The sequence below is a fragment of the Trichosurus vulpecula genome, chromosome 4 (assembly GCF_011100635.1).
Source record: "Trichosurus vulpecula isolate mTriVul1 chromosome 4, mTriVul1.pri, whole genome shotgun sequence".
NCBI classification, from domain to species: Eukaryota; Metazoa; Chordata; class Mammalia; order Diprotodontia; family Phalangeridae; genus Trichosurus; species Trichosurus vulpecula.
In genome coordinates this window covers 174975919-174988018 of record NC_050576.1, presented here as the reverse complement: position 1 = coordinate 174988018, position 12100 = coordinate 174975919, and the positions used below count along the sequence as shown (strand labels likewise).

The 12100-nt window shown below is 36.5% G+C and overlaps 1 protein-coding gene across 2 annotated transcripts in view; it reads left to right on the top strand.

The window, feature by feature from the left end:
• Positions 1-12019, top strand: part of TOM1L1 (target of myb1 like 1 membrane trafficking protein) — a 47666-nt gene extending 35647 nt beyond the window's left edge. The window contains exons 11-16 of one of the 2 annotated variants that reach the window (XM_036754760.1): positions 1687-1783; positions 6999-7050; positions 7688-7829; positions 8200-8275; positions 10426-10492; positions 11699-12019. In XM_036754760.1, coding sequence (XP_036610655.1) covers positions 1687-1783; positions 6999-7050; positions 7688-7829; positions 8200-8275; positions 10426-10489 — 431 coding nt within the window. In that variant the 3' untranslated portion in view covers positions 10490-10492; positions 11699-12019. The remainder of the gene's footprint in view (positions 1-1686; positions 1784-6998; positions 7051-7687; positions 7830-8199; positions 8276-10425; positions 10493-11698) is intronic. The other variant, XM_036754761.1, reaches the window with a different exon arrangement.
• Positions 12020-12100: the final 81 nt, after the last annotated feature.

The following is a 12100-nucleotide window of genomic DNA, read 5'->3' as shown; positions in this document are numbered from 1 at the left end:
GGAGTGCACTGGGGTTGGTGAGCTGAATAACTTGAATTTCTGCTCAGTAGCATTGGCGCTCTCCATGGTATGTGGCAGAATTTGCTGGGCTTTTTTTAGGCTGTCCAATGTCTCTCCCACTCCTGTAGAAGCTTTCAGTCTTAAAGTTTATCTAGGGTTCCAGGTCAACCATCTTCCAATATTTGTCTGTCTTGGCCCATGTTTTATCATGGAAGTGAGTTGCTTCTTGTGGTTTTTAATAGTGCCTGAGCCCTTAACATATAGCTTGTACATAGTAGTCACTCAGTAAATACTGGTTGACAGAGTTAGGTGTGCTACAGAATAAAATCAGGGAATAATTGGTACAGGAAGAATCAAGAAAGAATGCAACACTCCAAGCTGATTGGAGAACAAGGCATGATGGACTGTCACAATTTAGGGAAGAGAACACCAATAATCAATAATAACAGCTGGCATTTGTGTAGTACCTACTATGTGCCAGGCACTGTGCTAAACACTTGACTCATTTGATCTTCACAACCACCCTGGGAGTTAAGTGCTATTATTATCCCCGTTTTATAGTTGAGGAAACTGAGTCAGACAAGAGAGCATGACTCAGTCAGGGTGACAAAGCTAGGAAGTATCAGAGGCTAGATTTCAACTCAGGTCTTCCTGACTCCAAGCTCAGCGCTCTATCCGCTGCACCACCCAGCTGCCTCTAGATCACATGTCTACACGTGCCCCACCCTGCTTTTTTGTTGCTGTTAAGGAATTTGAAGAAAATTGCTAAAATACAGGACCCAAAATGCCTATCTGAAATCATTGTGTTTTTTTTTTTCTCTCATGCCCCAAAGTCTTTCCAGAGCCAAAATACTCCATATAATTAATTGATTTGGGGTTAGCATTTTTTGCAGGAGTTAGCTTTTCTTCTAAGGATCATTGCTCAAACTGGGTTGCACTTCTATTCAGCAAAAGCTATTTCTTTCCATTCATGATATGTTGCCTTCTTGCTTGTATTGATCAATGGGTCATTAGATGGGTCATGAAGGAAAGAAGAGAAGGTTTTTTTTGGTGTGTGAAGTTTTTAAATGAAAAAAGAAATTTCTCCCATGAGGGGCTCAGCTCAGCCATGTCTCAAGAATGTTTAATAGCTTCTCAGTCAGATGTGTTAGATCACCATGTGCTACCAGTAAGACTTTTGTGGTATTCTGTTGCTGCACAAATCAGGGAATGTAAACTTATCCCTACCTGAACATACTCAGGAGTTTTTTTTTCCAATTTCTGATATCTTTTAGCATTGAAATGACTCTATTTTTGTTCTTAACCAGCTAAAAAATGAAGGTAGAGTTGTCCAGTGGAAAGAATACTGGTTCTGGAGTCAGAAGAACTGGGTTCAAATCTCACCTCTGATCTTTACTGTCTTTGTGACCTTGGGGAAGTCACTGAGTTTCTCTGGGTCCCATTTGTAAAATGAGGGGATTGGGCTACATGGCCTTTGAGGTGTCTTCCATCTGTAGATATGTAAGCCTTTGATTCTAAATATGGTATTTGAAAGAGTTTTCCATGGTTTTGCACCAGGGTTAATCTCCAGAAATCCACCTTTAAAATAGGTGTTTTATATTGTGGAAAAGCCGTCCAAATGATTGACTAAAGAAGGGCATTCTTGACTAAGCAGTAGTTGTGAAATAAGTCCCTTTTACCTTTCAGACGTCAGCTCTTCACGTTCCATTGATGCCAACCACCCAAACCCTATGCTTCACTCACAGCTGGATTTGCTGGCCTCAGAGAATCCAGAAATATCCCTGTAAGTACTGTATGAAAATCTTGAAACTGTCGGAAAGCACCCAGTGCCTTTGTTATGGTAGGCCAGAAATTGGGAACCTCATGTATGTCCTGGTTGATTTCTTTTACATCACTTTTCTGGCAAGAGGACAATGTTGTGGCCCACTTATATACCCCACCAGGTATCTTTCTGCTGACTTTGGCTCATTTATGATTTTGATTCAAGAGTGTGAAATTCTGTGATCTGTCCCGCATTCTTTCTATTGAGTCCTAAGAGACTCAGCTCAAGAACATTCATTCATTTCTAGGCCCAGCCCAGCTTAGGGGCTATCCATCTACCACAAACTGGGCAGTATTCATTCCTTGTTTACTTGCTTTTACCTGCTTGGTTTTGAATGCCCTTAGATCTCATTAACAAAGACCTTCTAGTGTACTAGTACAGTGAACATATATGTATGTATGCATGCATGTATGTGTGGTGTGTATGCATACACATATGTACACACATTTATATACATACATATATATTGCAAACACATGTGCATATACTATATATATACACACACATATATACACACATGCGCGTGCACACACACACACACACACACACATACATACAGGGAGGTTTGTCCACTGAGCCCTAGCACAGTAGAGGATCTTTGTTAAAGAAATCTAAGGGCATTCAAATTGGACTAAGAAAATTGGTATATGCATATATATGTGTGTGTGTGTGTGTGTGTGTGTGTGTGTGTGTATTATATATATATGTAATATGACTGTATTGTGTGTGTGTGTGTGTGTGTGTGTGTGTGTGTACACGTATATGTTTAGCTATATGTGGGCAGCTGAATGGCCTAGTGGATAGAGTACTGGCCTAGGAGTCAGGAGGACCTGAGTTTAAATTCAGCCTCAGACACTTACTAGCTGTGTGACCCTGGGCAAGTCACTTAACCCTGTTTGCCTCAATTCCTCATCTGGAAAATGAGCTGGAGAAGGAAATGGCAAACCATAACAGTATCTTTGCCAAAAACCCCAAAAGGGGTCATGAAGAGTCAGACGTGACTAATCAACAAAACAACAAACAAAGGTATATATACCTATACATAAATACCCACACATAACTTTGCTTGGTATATTTGTCATGATGAAAGCAAACACCTTTGGCACACTTACATTTTTCCTATTTTATGCCTCATTTAACATTGTTCAGCAAGTCTCAAATTATCAATACTCTTCTCTAGTTACATTTATCGAGAAATCTTGTATGATATTAATATATTAATCGTAAATCAATAGGAAAAATCTTGTTAGAGGAGAGCCTTTATAAGGATGTATTTTCCAATGTCAAGTCAAATGTTGGAGTTTTTTTTTTTAATTATCAAACAATTTTTAAAATTTTTCTTATTGGTTATATCATTGTAAATTATAGGATTTTAGATTTTGAGCTATAAGGAACTTTATAGGTCTGCTAGTCTAACTCTTCCATTTAATATTTGAAGAACTGAAGCCAGGAGAGGTTAAATGATTTGCCCACAGTCACATACAAGTAGTAAGTAGCTGGACTGAGATTTGAACTCAAGTCCTCTCACTCTAAATCCAGTATGCTTTCCACTCTCCCACCCTCCCTCTAATAATTATCCACAAAATGTTGGCTGTTTCTTCCTGAGACTTTCATCAAAGAGATGCTGCATATATGTGCAGACCATTCTCATAAAAGATTTGAGGAAAGTGAGAAAGCCAGCATAGGGGCTAGTCGTCAATGATCTCTTTTGATAGCCTTTTTGGTGAGGGGTCAGTGATGCAATTTGTGATCTTTTTCATTCTTTTGGAAACTTCCTATCCTTGAGAGACTATAAAAAATAAAATTCCTTAGTATCTTCAAAATAGTACAGATTTCTTCTTGTATGTCTTTGGTCGTATCAAGGTATTCTTCTCAAGTTCCTTTCCCCGAGTGTTCTTTCTGCTTCCTTATATAGCACAGTAGGTAACAAGACATTAGGGTCCAAACGTAATGGTGGCTCTGTGGTCACAGTGAGACTAGATTACTATAGGAATACTACAAGATCTGCTCCCTTGCACATTTATTTTTGTCCTTTCAGTTTTATCTCTAAATTCTCTTAAGATGTTATGTCCTGGTTGGATCTTCTGCCAAACTTTCTAGAGACTTCTCTTCCCCCCCTTTCACATTTTGTGAGATGATATTATTTTCCTTAAGTTTTATTTGATGCTATTTGGTTTTTTTTATATTATGGTCATTTCTGGATATTTCTCTCCCCCTTCCTACACAAGAAGCCTTTCTTTTTAAATAAAGAAAAAAAAAATTAAGCAAAACCAACTAACATGTTTGACATCATAAGAAATATTCCAAAACCATAAGTCCTAACCTCTTCATTTAAAGGGAGAGGTACATTTTTTTCCTTGCTCTTCTATGGAGCCAAATTGGTCATTATAATTATAAACATTCAGCTTTGTTTTATTGTATTTTTGTTGTTGTGGTTTTTTTTACTTTTTAATTGTTCTTTTTTATTTACCTTGTAGTCATTGTAGTCATTTTTTCAGATTCTCATACTTCATTTTGCATCAGTTCATACCCGTTTTCCCATATTTCTTTGTAGTTCTCCTTTTCCTTATTTCTTAAAAGTACAATAATGAATCATTCATGTACCATAATTTATTAGACTATTCCTCAATCACTGGATATATATTTTATTCCCAATTGTTTGCTGGTACAAATAATACTTCTATAAATATTTTCTTATGTTCAGGTGTTCAGGACCTTCCTTTCTTTGACTTCCGTGGGGTATATGTTCAGTAATAAGATTTTTGGATCAATTGCTCATAATCTTCCATCACTTCCTTCTTTTTGCAAATGAGATTTCTCATTTGCCGATGAGATTTTTTTTTTCTAAACTAGTGTTGTCTCTGTCTACTGTATTTCTCCACTTCCTAAGATAATCAAATATTCTCTGGTGAAGACATTTTCTGGGCTTTTATGGCATCCTTGTTGTGGGAACTTGTTTTATATCAGTTAAATTTTCCTAAAAGTCAATGATGTCCCCTTTTTCATAATCAACACAGCTTTTTAAGATAGGTCGAGTTGAAGCCATTTTAGCTGCACTCAGTGTCTACTCACCCTGTGCTCGTGTGTTGTGGAAAGAGCACTGGTCTTGGAGTTGGGAGAGGCATGAGATTAAAATCTCAGGGACATATCGTTTAGCTCCTCCAAACCTCAGTTTTCTTATTTGGAAATTGATGGTGGTGATATCCATATAACTTTCCAAACAGGGTTGTTATGGCATTCAAAGGAGTTCATGTATATAAAATAGTTGTTGTATCTTAAATCACTGCTTTAGTGTTAACTATTATTATCTACTAATTTAATATTATTATTAAGTTTTGATCTTTTGTCCTTACTAGTCATTGATCCTAGTACACACAAACAGGTAATTACAGAATTGTTCCTCTGACCCCAGTCATTTGTTTGTTAAAAATGGTGTTCAACACCTTCCTCTTCTCTTCTTGAAGAATATGTTCATGATACATAGTGTGTAAGGCCTTTTGGATAATTTACAAGCCTTTGGCTTCTTCTATTTTTTCAATCCCGAAACAGCTTTTACCATCCTTCCTCTGCGACTACCTTTGCATTAAGGCACCAGGAATGAAAGGGTATGTCCTATGTCAGTACATAAGTTTTAGCTCTCTGTGCTTGGTTCCTTCATGAGCATTGAGAAGAGGTGAGATGACCAAGTGTCTGAGGAAATGATTTTCCCTGTTGCCCTTGAAATCAAACAGCTTAAAGAGCCAAGCCTGAGAAAGTCACCTGGGCCTGTTTCAACAAGATGTACTATTTGCTGACTTTAGTTATTTTTTTTTTGACTTTAGTTATTGTTAAGGGTCTCCTGAACTTGTCTTTTTGAGTTGACATATTTTCCAGGAACACTGGACCCATGCAGGAGGCCCTGAATGTGTCAAAGACAAAGCTCCCTCTGAGCTGACATAATTTGTTGTTTACACTCCAAGCTGGATTCCCTGTGTGTCTCTTGGGAGGCAAGACAGGCTCCAGCCAGTCTCTGCCAGGCTGGGAAAATGGTTGTGCAGCTGGGGTCCTTTGCAGATAAATGGACCCTCCTATTTTCAGTCTAGTGGTTTCCAAGGGAAAAGAATGCAAATTCGGCTTTGCCATTGCCTTGCTCTTCCCCTCCGGGAGGGCTTTTGTCCTTTTTCCCACCTTTACTGCCCCTTTCCCCTCCCATGCTATGCCCCTTACTGCTTTCTCCTCCTCTTTTTGTTATACTGTTATAAATATACAAACTTCTGTGAGGACTGTGAGCTCTTTGGGTTCCACAAGTGTGTTCATTTGTCTTGTAATTAACCTAGCCGTGATTGCTTGTTGACATCATCCCTACTGGAGCCATTGAGCATTGTAGGGGAAAGTTGAAATAGACTTTTATTCTTGCTAAAGACATTGTGGGCTCATTAGAAAGAATGCTAATCTTGTAGTCAAGAGTCCTGAATTGGAATCCCTTGCTCTAACAACAAGGTGCACAACGTTGGGCAAATTGCTTCGCCTCTCTTCATCCGTCTGTCTCTCCATCTCTCAGATTTGGGTAAGGATGTTTATACCACCTAGAGCTGAGAATGGTGGTTAGGAAAGTGCTTCAAGAACCTGACAGATCTATGCAAATGCGTGCTGTTTTGGCATTCATAAACTACTCTGCTAGAAGTGAATCTGTCACTGCTGCCAAAAGGCTTTGCCAGTGTTCTTTCCCTTCTTGGAAGCTGGCAGCATTCTTAGGCATTTATAATCAAATGGGTAGTGGAATTCAGAGGGAACTCTGATGCATATGGGAAACACTGATACATTCATGTTAAGACTGCCTTTTTGATAATTGGGAAGGTGGTCTTATTTTCTCCATCACTTTTCTTAAAGCATTATATTGACATATTCAGCACTTAATGCTTGTTGAATGAAATAGCAATCTTGCATAATTTGGCATATCTCTTATGGACTAGTCAACATTCTCTTTTGTATTATGGTTATTTATAGGTGTCAGCCTTCTCCAGCAGGATTATAAACTACCTGAGGACAGAGACTATGATATTTTTAGCATATATCTTTGTATTCCATAGACACTATAGGACAAAGGCTTTGCAAATTGCTTGATAAAGGGTTTTTGTTGGAGGAATAACTGTAGGTTTGACAGTGGAAGTCATACAGTGTTATTCTGCTGTCTTAGGTTTCCTCAAAGGACAGATCAAAACATTTCCTCGGGTCATCTGTATGACAATGTAAGTATTTCATATTTGCACATAGTAAATGCTTAATAAATATTTTTTCATTCATTCCTTCATAATCCTGGTCAAAGTGTTCAGATTCAGGTCCAAACGTTCAGCAGTGCCTCCTGGTCAAAATGGGGGCAGGGAGCGAATACGCACACACATCTCAAATTATTGAGAAAAATGTTTTGGTCCGTATGTGGACCTTCTATGGCCCTGTCCATTTCAATTCTTTTTTTTTTTTAAACTTCTATTTTGTTCTGAGAAAAAAGAGGCCAGAGTAGGAGATTGGAAGAAATGACACCTTTCACCATAGACCATTTATGTCTCAAACTAAGAGCAATTATTTCGATCAGCACATCTCTATATGGGCTTAATTATTCTGAAAAAAATTTTCCCCATACCATGCAATATTTTCTCCTTCCTTTTTCCCCCTCAGACAACTCGTCTGGTCCGACTTGAGTATTTAACATGATACCAGAGGGGAAATTACTTAACTGGTGACAGTACAGAGAACCCTAGTAATAAAAATAATTTAAAAATCCCAACTTTTAATAACTTGAAAATTACATCAGAGAATCTTGATCTGTTACATGCTATTCTACACTGATACTTTGGTTTCTTTTTCTACTTGTTCTATCTCCTTTAGATTTTAACCCATTTAAATCCAATCCTGATGCAGCCAGTAAACCTTCAGGCCGGCCATGCTGGACTTTCAAGCCACAGGCCCCCAGCTTCATCTAGCAATCAACCAGGTAACTGGCCCTCAGCTTCATCTAGCAATCAACCAGGTAATTGAGACTTTAAAATTTGAACCTAAAATAGATCATTCTGGACTGTATCAATTGAGTTCTGAGCACAGAAAACCTAAAACATTAGGAAAATATTTGACTAGTAACTATGTGTCCTTAAAGTGGTAATCTTAAAATTCCATTCTTCCTAATTTGAGCTATATGAGATTTACTTTGTAATACACGTCAAATTCCAAGGGACTACCCACATTATTTTGTTGTATGGAATTTGGTTGACTGTTTTGATTGCATTACATAGGGTGACTGTAATTATCAGATGGCTTGTATTGGTAGTTTTAAGTATAAAAAAAAAGAATGCTCATCCAAAACAGTTTGCGTTTCTTTCTCTCCTTGTTTCCTAAAACTATAGCAAGGAATGATCTTCAGCCACCCAGTTACTATGAGGTAATGGAGTTTGACCCTTTGGCTCCAGGTGCCACTACAGAGTAAGTTATTCTAAAACCCCTTCATTGATTTTTTTTGTATTTCTCCTCCCCTTATCAAGATAGTCAAAAGGAGTTGGTGATAGGTTTAATTTTGCTTAGGTCTTGGTGAAAATTGATGGTATAATTAAAAATGACTTATCACCTCATTTGAGATTTCATGTTCCTGTGGTTCTCAACCCTGTGACTTAATTGCAACCCCTATTTTTTAAAAAGTAATGAAGTGTGCATTAGTGGCCTTTTTTTTTTATTTTTTTGCCTGAGAAAGGGCTATTTTAAATGAGTTAACAGCAATGGCAGTATGTTAGCCCTAGGTAAAGTTTAAGTAATTAAAATGTTTCCAGAATGGAAAAAGTACTTTGGTTTTTTTAAGGGTCTTTTTTTTTTTATTATTATTCCTAAGAGGACATGAATACTTTAAAACTTGTTTTAGGCCACTGACATACAGCAATACTGTTAGATAACTAATTCATTAACCACAGTGGAAGAGCTGTAACTAATACAATTGGAGGAGTATTTATTTAATTTTCTGATTAGGTGAGAGTTAAGATTCTCAACAAGAATGATTCAAACAATGTTTTGGGGTTTAAACTTTGATTTAGTTACAGACCCTCACAAAATATCTTTCTTGGTGACCCATTACCCCAAACACAGACCGTTAATTTGGCAGTATGCAGTTAATTTGGTATTTTTCTATAATTAGATATACCCATGTAATGGAGTGAAAGACAAATACAGAACTAAAAGCAGAATAGATGAAATCATTGCAGAATGATTTGATTATAAAATGTATTTATGTATGTGTACATATACATATGTGTGTATGTGTATTACCTGGTCAAATGTCATAAAAACTGCTATCTAGACCAGGGGTTCTTAAAGTGGGATCTGTGAACTTGTAACAACAATGCTGCTTGCAGCTGCTGTGGAGGTGTAAGGCCAATGACACCAGCACGCTGGAGGGCTGCTAGCACAAGTTCTTTGATCTGCTTTTCTAAGGAAAGCAATTTTGAGGGGTTTACAATCTCACTTTAATTAAACATACATATATCATTCACTTAGTTCAGGAGAAAAGATCAGCCCCCTGAACTTCAGAGAAAAAACAAACAGCAATTACAAGCAGAAATTATATAAACAGAGCAAATAACACAAATCAGCAGACAGGGCTTCTGTCTGTCCATAGCAATACATACATAGTTACCAGAGCAAGAGAGAGGGAAAAGCACCAAGATCTGGCTTTTCAAAGTGGGGACAGGGGGTTCCTTAACAGCTACCCAGAGTCTCACCTGGTGAAATCACAGGAACGCTGTTCCAATGAGTGAGCCCCCAAAGCAAAATGCTAACCTCAGAGTATATGTATACTTCTTTAGGGTCAGTCCACAGAAAGCATCACAACTCAATTAAACATACGTATTATGAAAGCATACACAACATCAACTCGTGATTTAGGCTTTCTTGTGATTTAAGCAGGTCACCAAATCCTCTTGATTCAAACGAAGCCAAATCTCAATCAAAGGCACTTGATTACCTTAGTGGGGAGAATGAGAACTCCAAAAGAAAAAAGAGGAAAACAAAAGTCCCACTTTGCTTGCCATTACAGAACTTTAAAAAAATTTTTTTGATAATTTAATTCAGTATAATTGGTTTTTCCTTTGTAATCCTCTATATTTTCTTTTATGCATTTAAAAACATTATTCTCAAAAAGGGATCTATAGATTTCATCAGTCTGACAAAGGGGTCCATGACAAAAAAATTTAACAACCCTTGATTAAAACATTAAAATATCAAATAATATGAATAAGCAAGGGGAAATGACTAAATGTAAATTCTATGAGTTGGAGAAGAGATCAACTTTGTAAAAAAAAAAAAAAAAGAAGTGGTTTTAAAGACAGGTATGGTCTACCTAGCCTAACACACAAAACAAGTAGATAATTTAATTTTAATAGCCTTCATGTCCTATTTTAAAATCACAACAAATAATGTATAGTCAACTTAGCAGCTAATTTTAGCCTCTGAGGTTTATAATTTTCAAAAATTAACTTCTACATACATTTCATTGTGAAGATTAAAATAAATTTCTGTTTAATATAGCAAGTTTTCCTTTTTTAGTTAGTAAAATGAAATTGAAAAAACCATGGCTTTTCTTATTGCAGAGCTCTTTATGAAGACATTGATGCTAACTTCCGTAAACCAATTCAGAATCATACAAATGTTTGAAAGGTAAATATTTCAATTTGGGATAATTTGTTACATTCCTTTAAAAGTGTAAGTAGCTTGGGCAACTAGGTGGGGCAGTGTATAGGGTGCTGGGCCTTGAGTCAGGAAAACCTAATTCAGATCCAGCCTCAGAGATGTCCTGGTTGTATAACTTTGGGCAAGGCACTTAACTGCTACATTCCTCAGTTTCCTCACCTGTAAAATGGAGATAATTTTTTTTAAAGTGTTAGTACCATACAAAGTAAGTTACTTTATGCTTAATTTCTCAAATTTCTTAGGGACTTAAGAGATTGTCATTTCAGTAACTGAAGTGACACCTTAGCTACATTTGCTACAAATCACCATTATCTAATCAGAATGTACTAATTTACATATATTAAAACATATTAACATCAATATATGAATGTCAGTGTTCATATATTGATGTTAATATGCATTAATATTGATAATTAATGCTGATGTTAATGCATATTACCACTACTGTCAACAAAAACTATATAGGCCAATGGCAGTGTCAGAGTCTGATTGGAGGCGGTGTATGAGAGGCACAGGAATGCTTTCTGGGATAATAGAGATGACTCTAGAAGGGGAGATACAGGAGCAAATTTAGTGATATAAAAACAAAAGATATCAATAAAAAGCTATTTTGAAAGGGAAGGTTATGACATAGAAGAGCATACCAATAAATGATAGGTCTTTAGCACATAGAACTTAGGAATCTTTTGCTGACTGGCTTCTGCTGCTTAGTAACACCACAGGCCAGGCTCCATTCCTTCTTGTCCAGTCATTTTCAGTCATGTCCAATTCTTTGTGACCCCCATTCGGGGTTCTGTTGGCATCCATTCCTTCTATCTCTTAGTATCACAGAAGAGAGTAAAATTCCTAATAATACCCTGAGGATCAATTGTAAAAAAACAACTTGGGGTTTATTTTTTTTCTGTTACTATAGAGAGTTCCTGCCCAGACTCCTTAGGCTACTGACCATTCACCAAGTAAAGAGTGTCACAAGTAGTAAACTTCCTCTTGCACAAAGTAACAAGTTTTTAAAAAATAAGTCTAAAACATTGTGTAAGTTTGTTCAATTGGTAATATGCACAATTCCTGAAAGAGGTTTAATGTTCACTTAAAAGGATTAAAGCTTTGTGGATCCCTAGCCACCTTTAATTTAGGTAATATAGTCATTTAGAATTTTAACTTTTTTTTTTGCAGGTCTTTTTAGAGAAATCCATCATCATCATAACCCTGTGATACAGTAGATGAAAATTATTTTATTACTTCTTGAATAAATCATACGTTTGATAAACTGGAATTGTAATTCAGGAAAAACATTAAGTGCCTTCGCTTAATTAAAATTGAATGTAAAAATAATTTTGCACTCCTGAAAATATTTTTGACCTTTACATTTTAAGCTGGGGCATAAAGCCTTTATTGTAGTTTACATTTCATGTTTGTAACAGTCACTGGAAAATGTATAAAATTGACTTTTTAAATGATTTTTAACCTTAAAATAAAATGCATTCTTTTCTTTTTACTGTAAAATGTATTTTTTTTGGAACAAAGATTTTGTTCATAGTAAATACACTTAAATTATACATTTGTGTTATAAGGGTA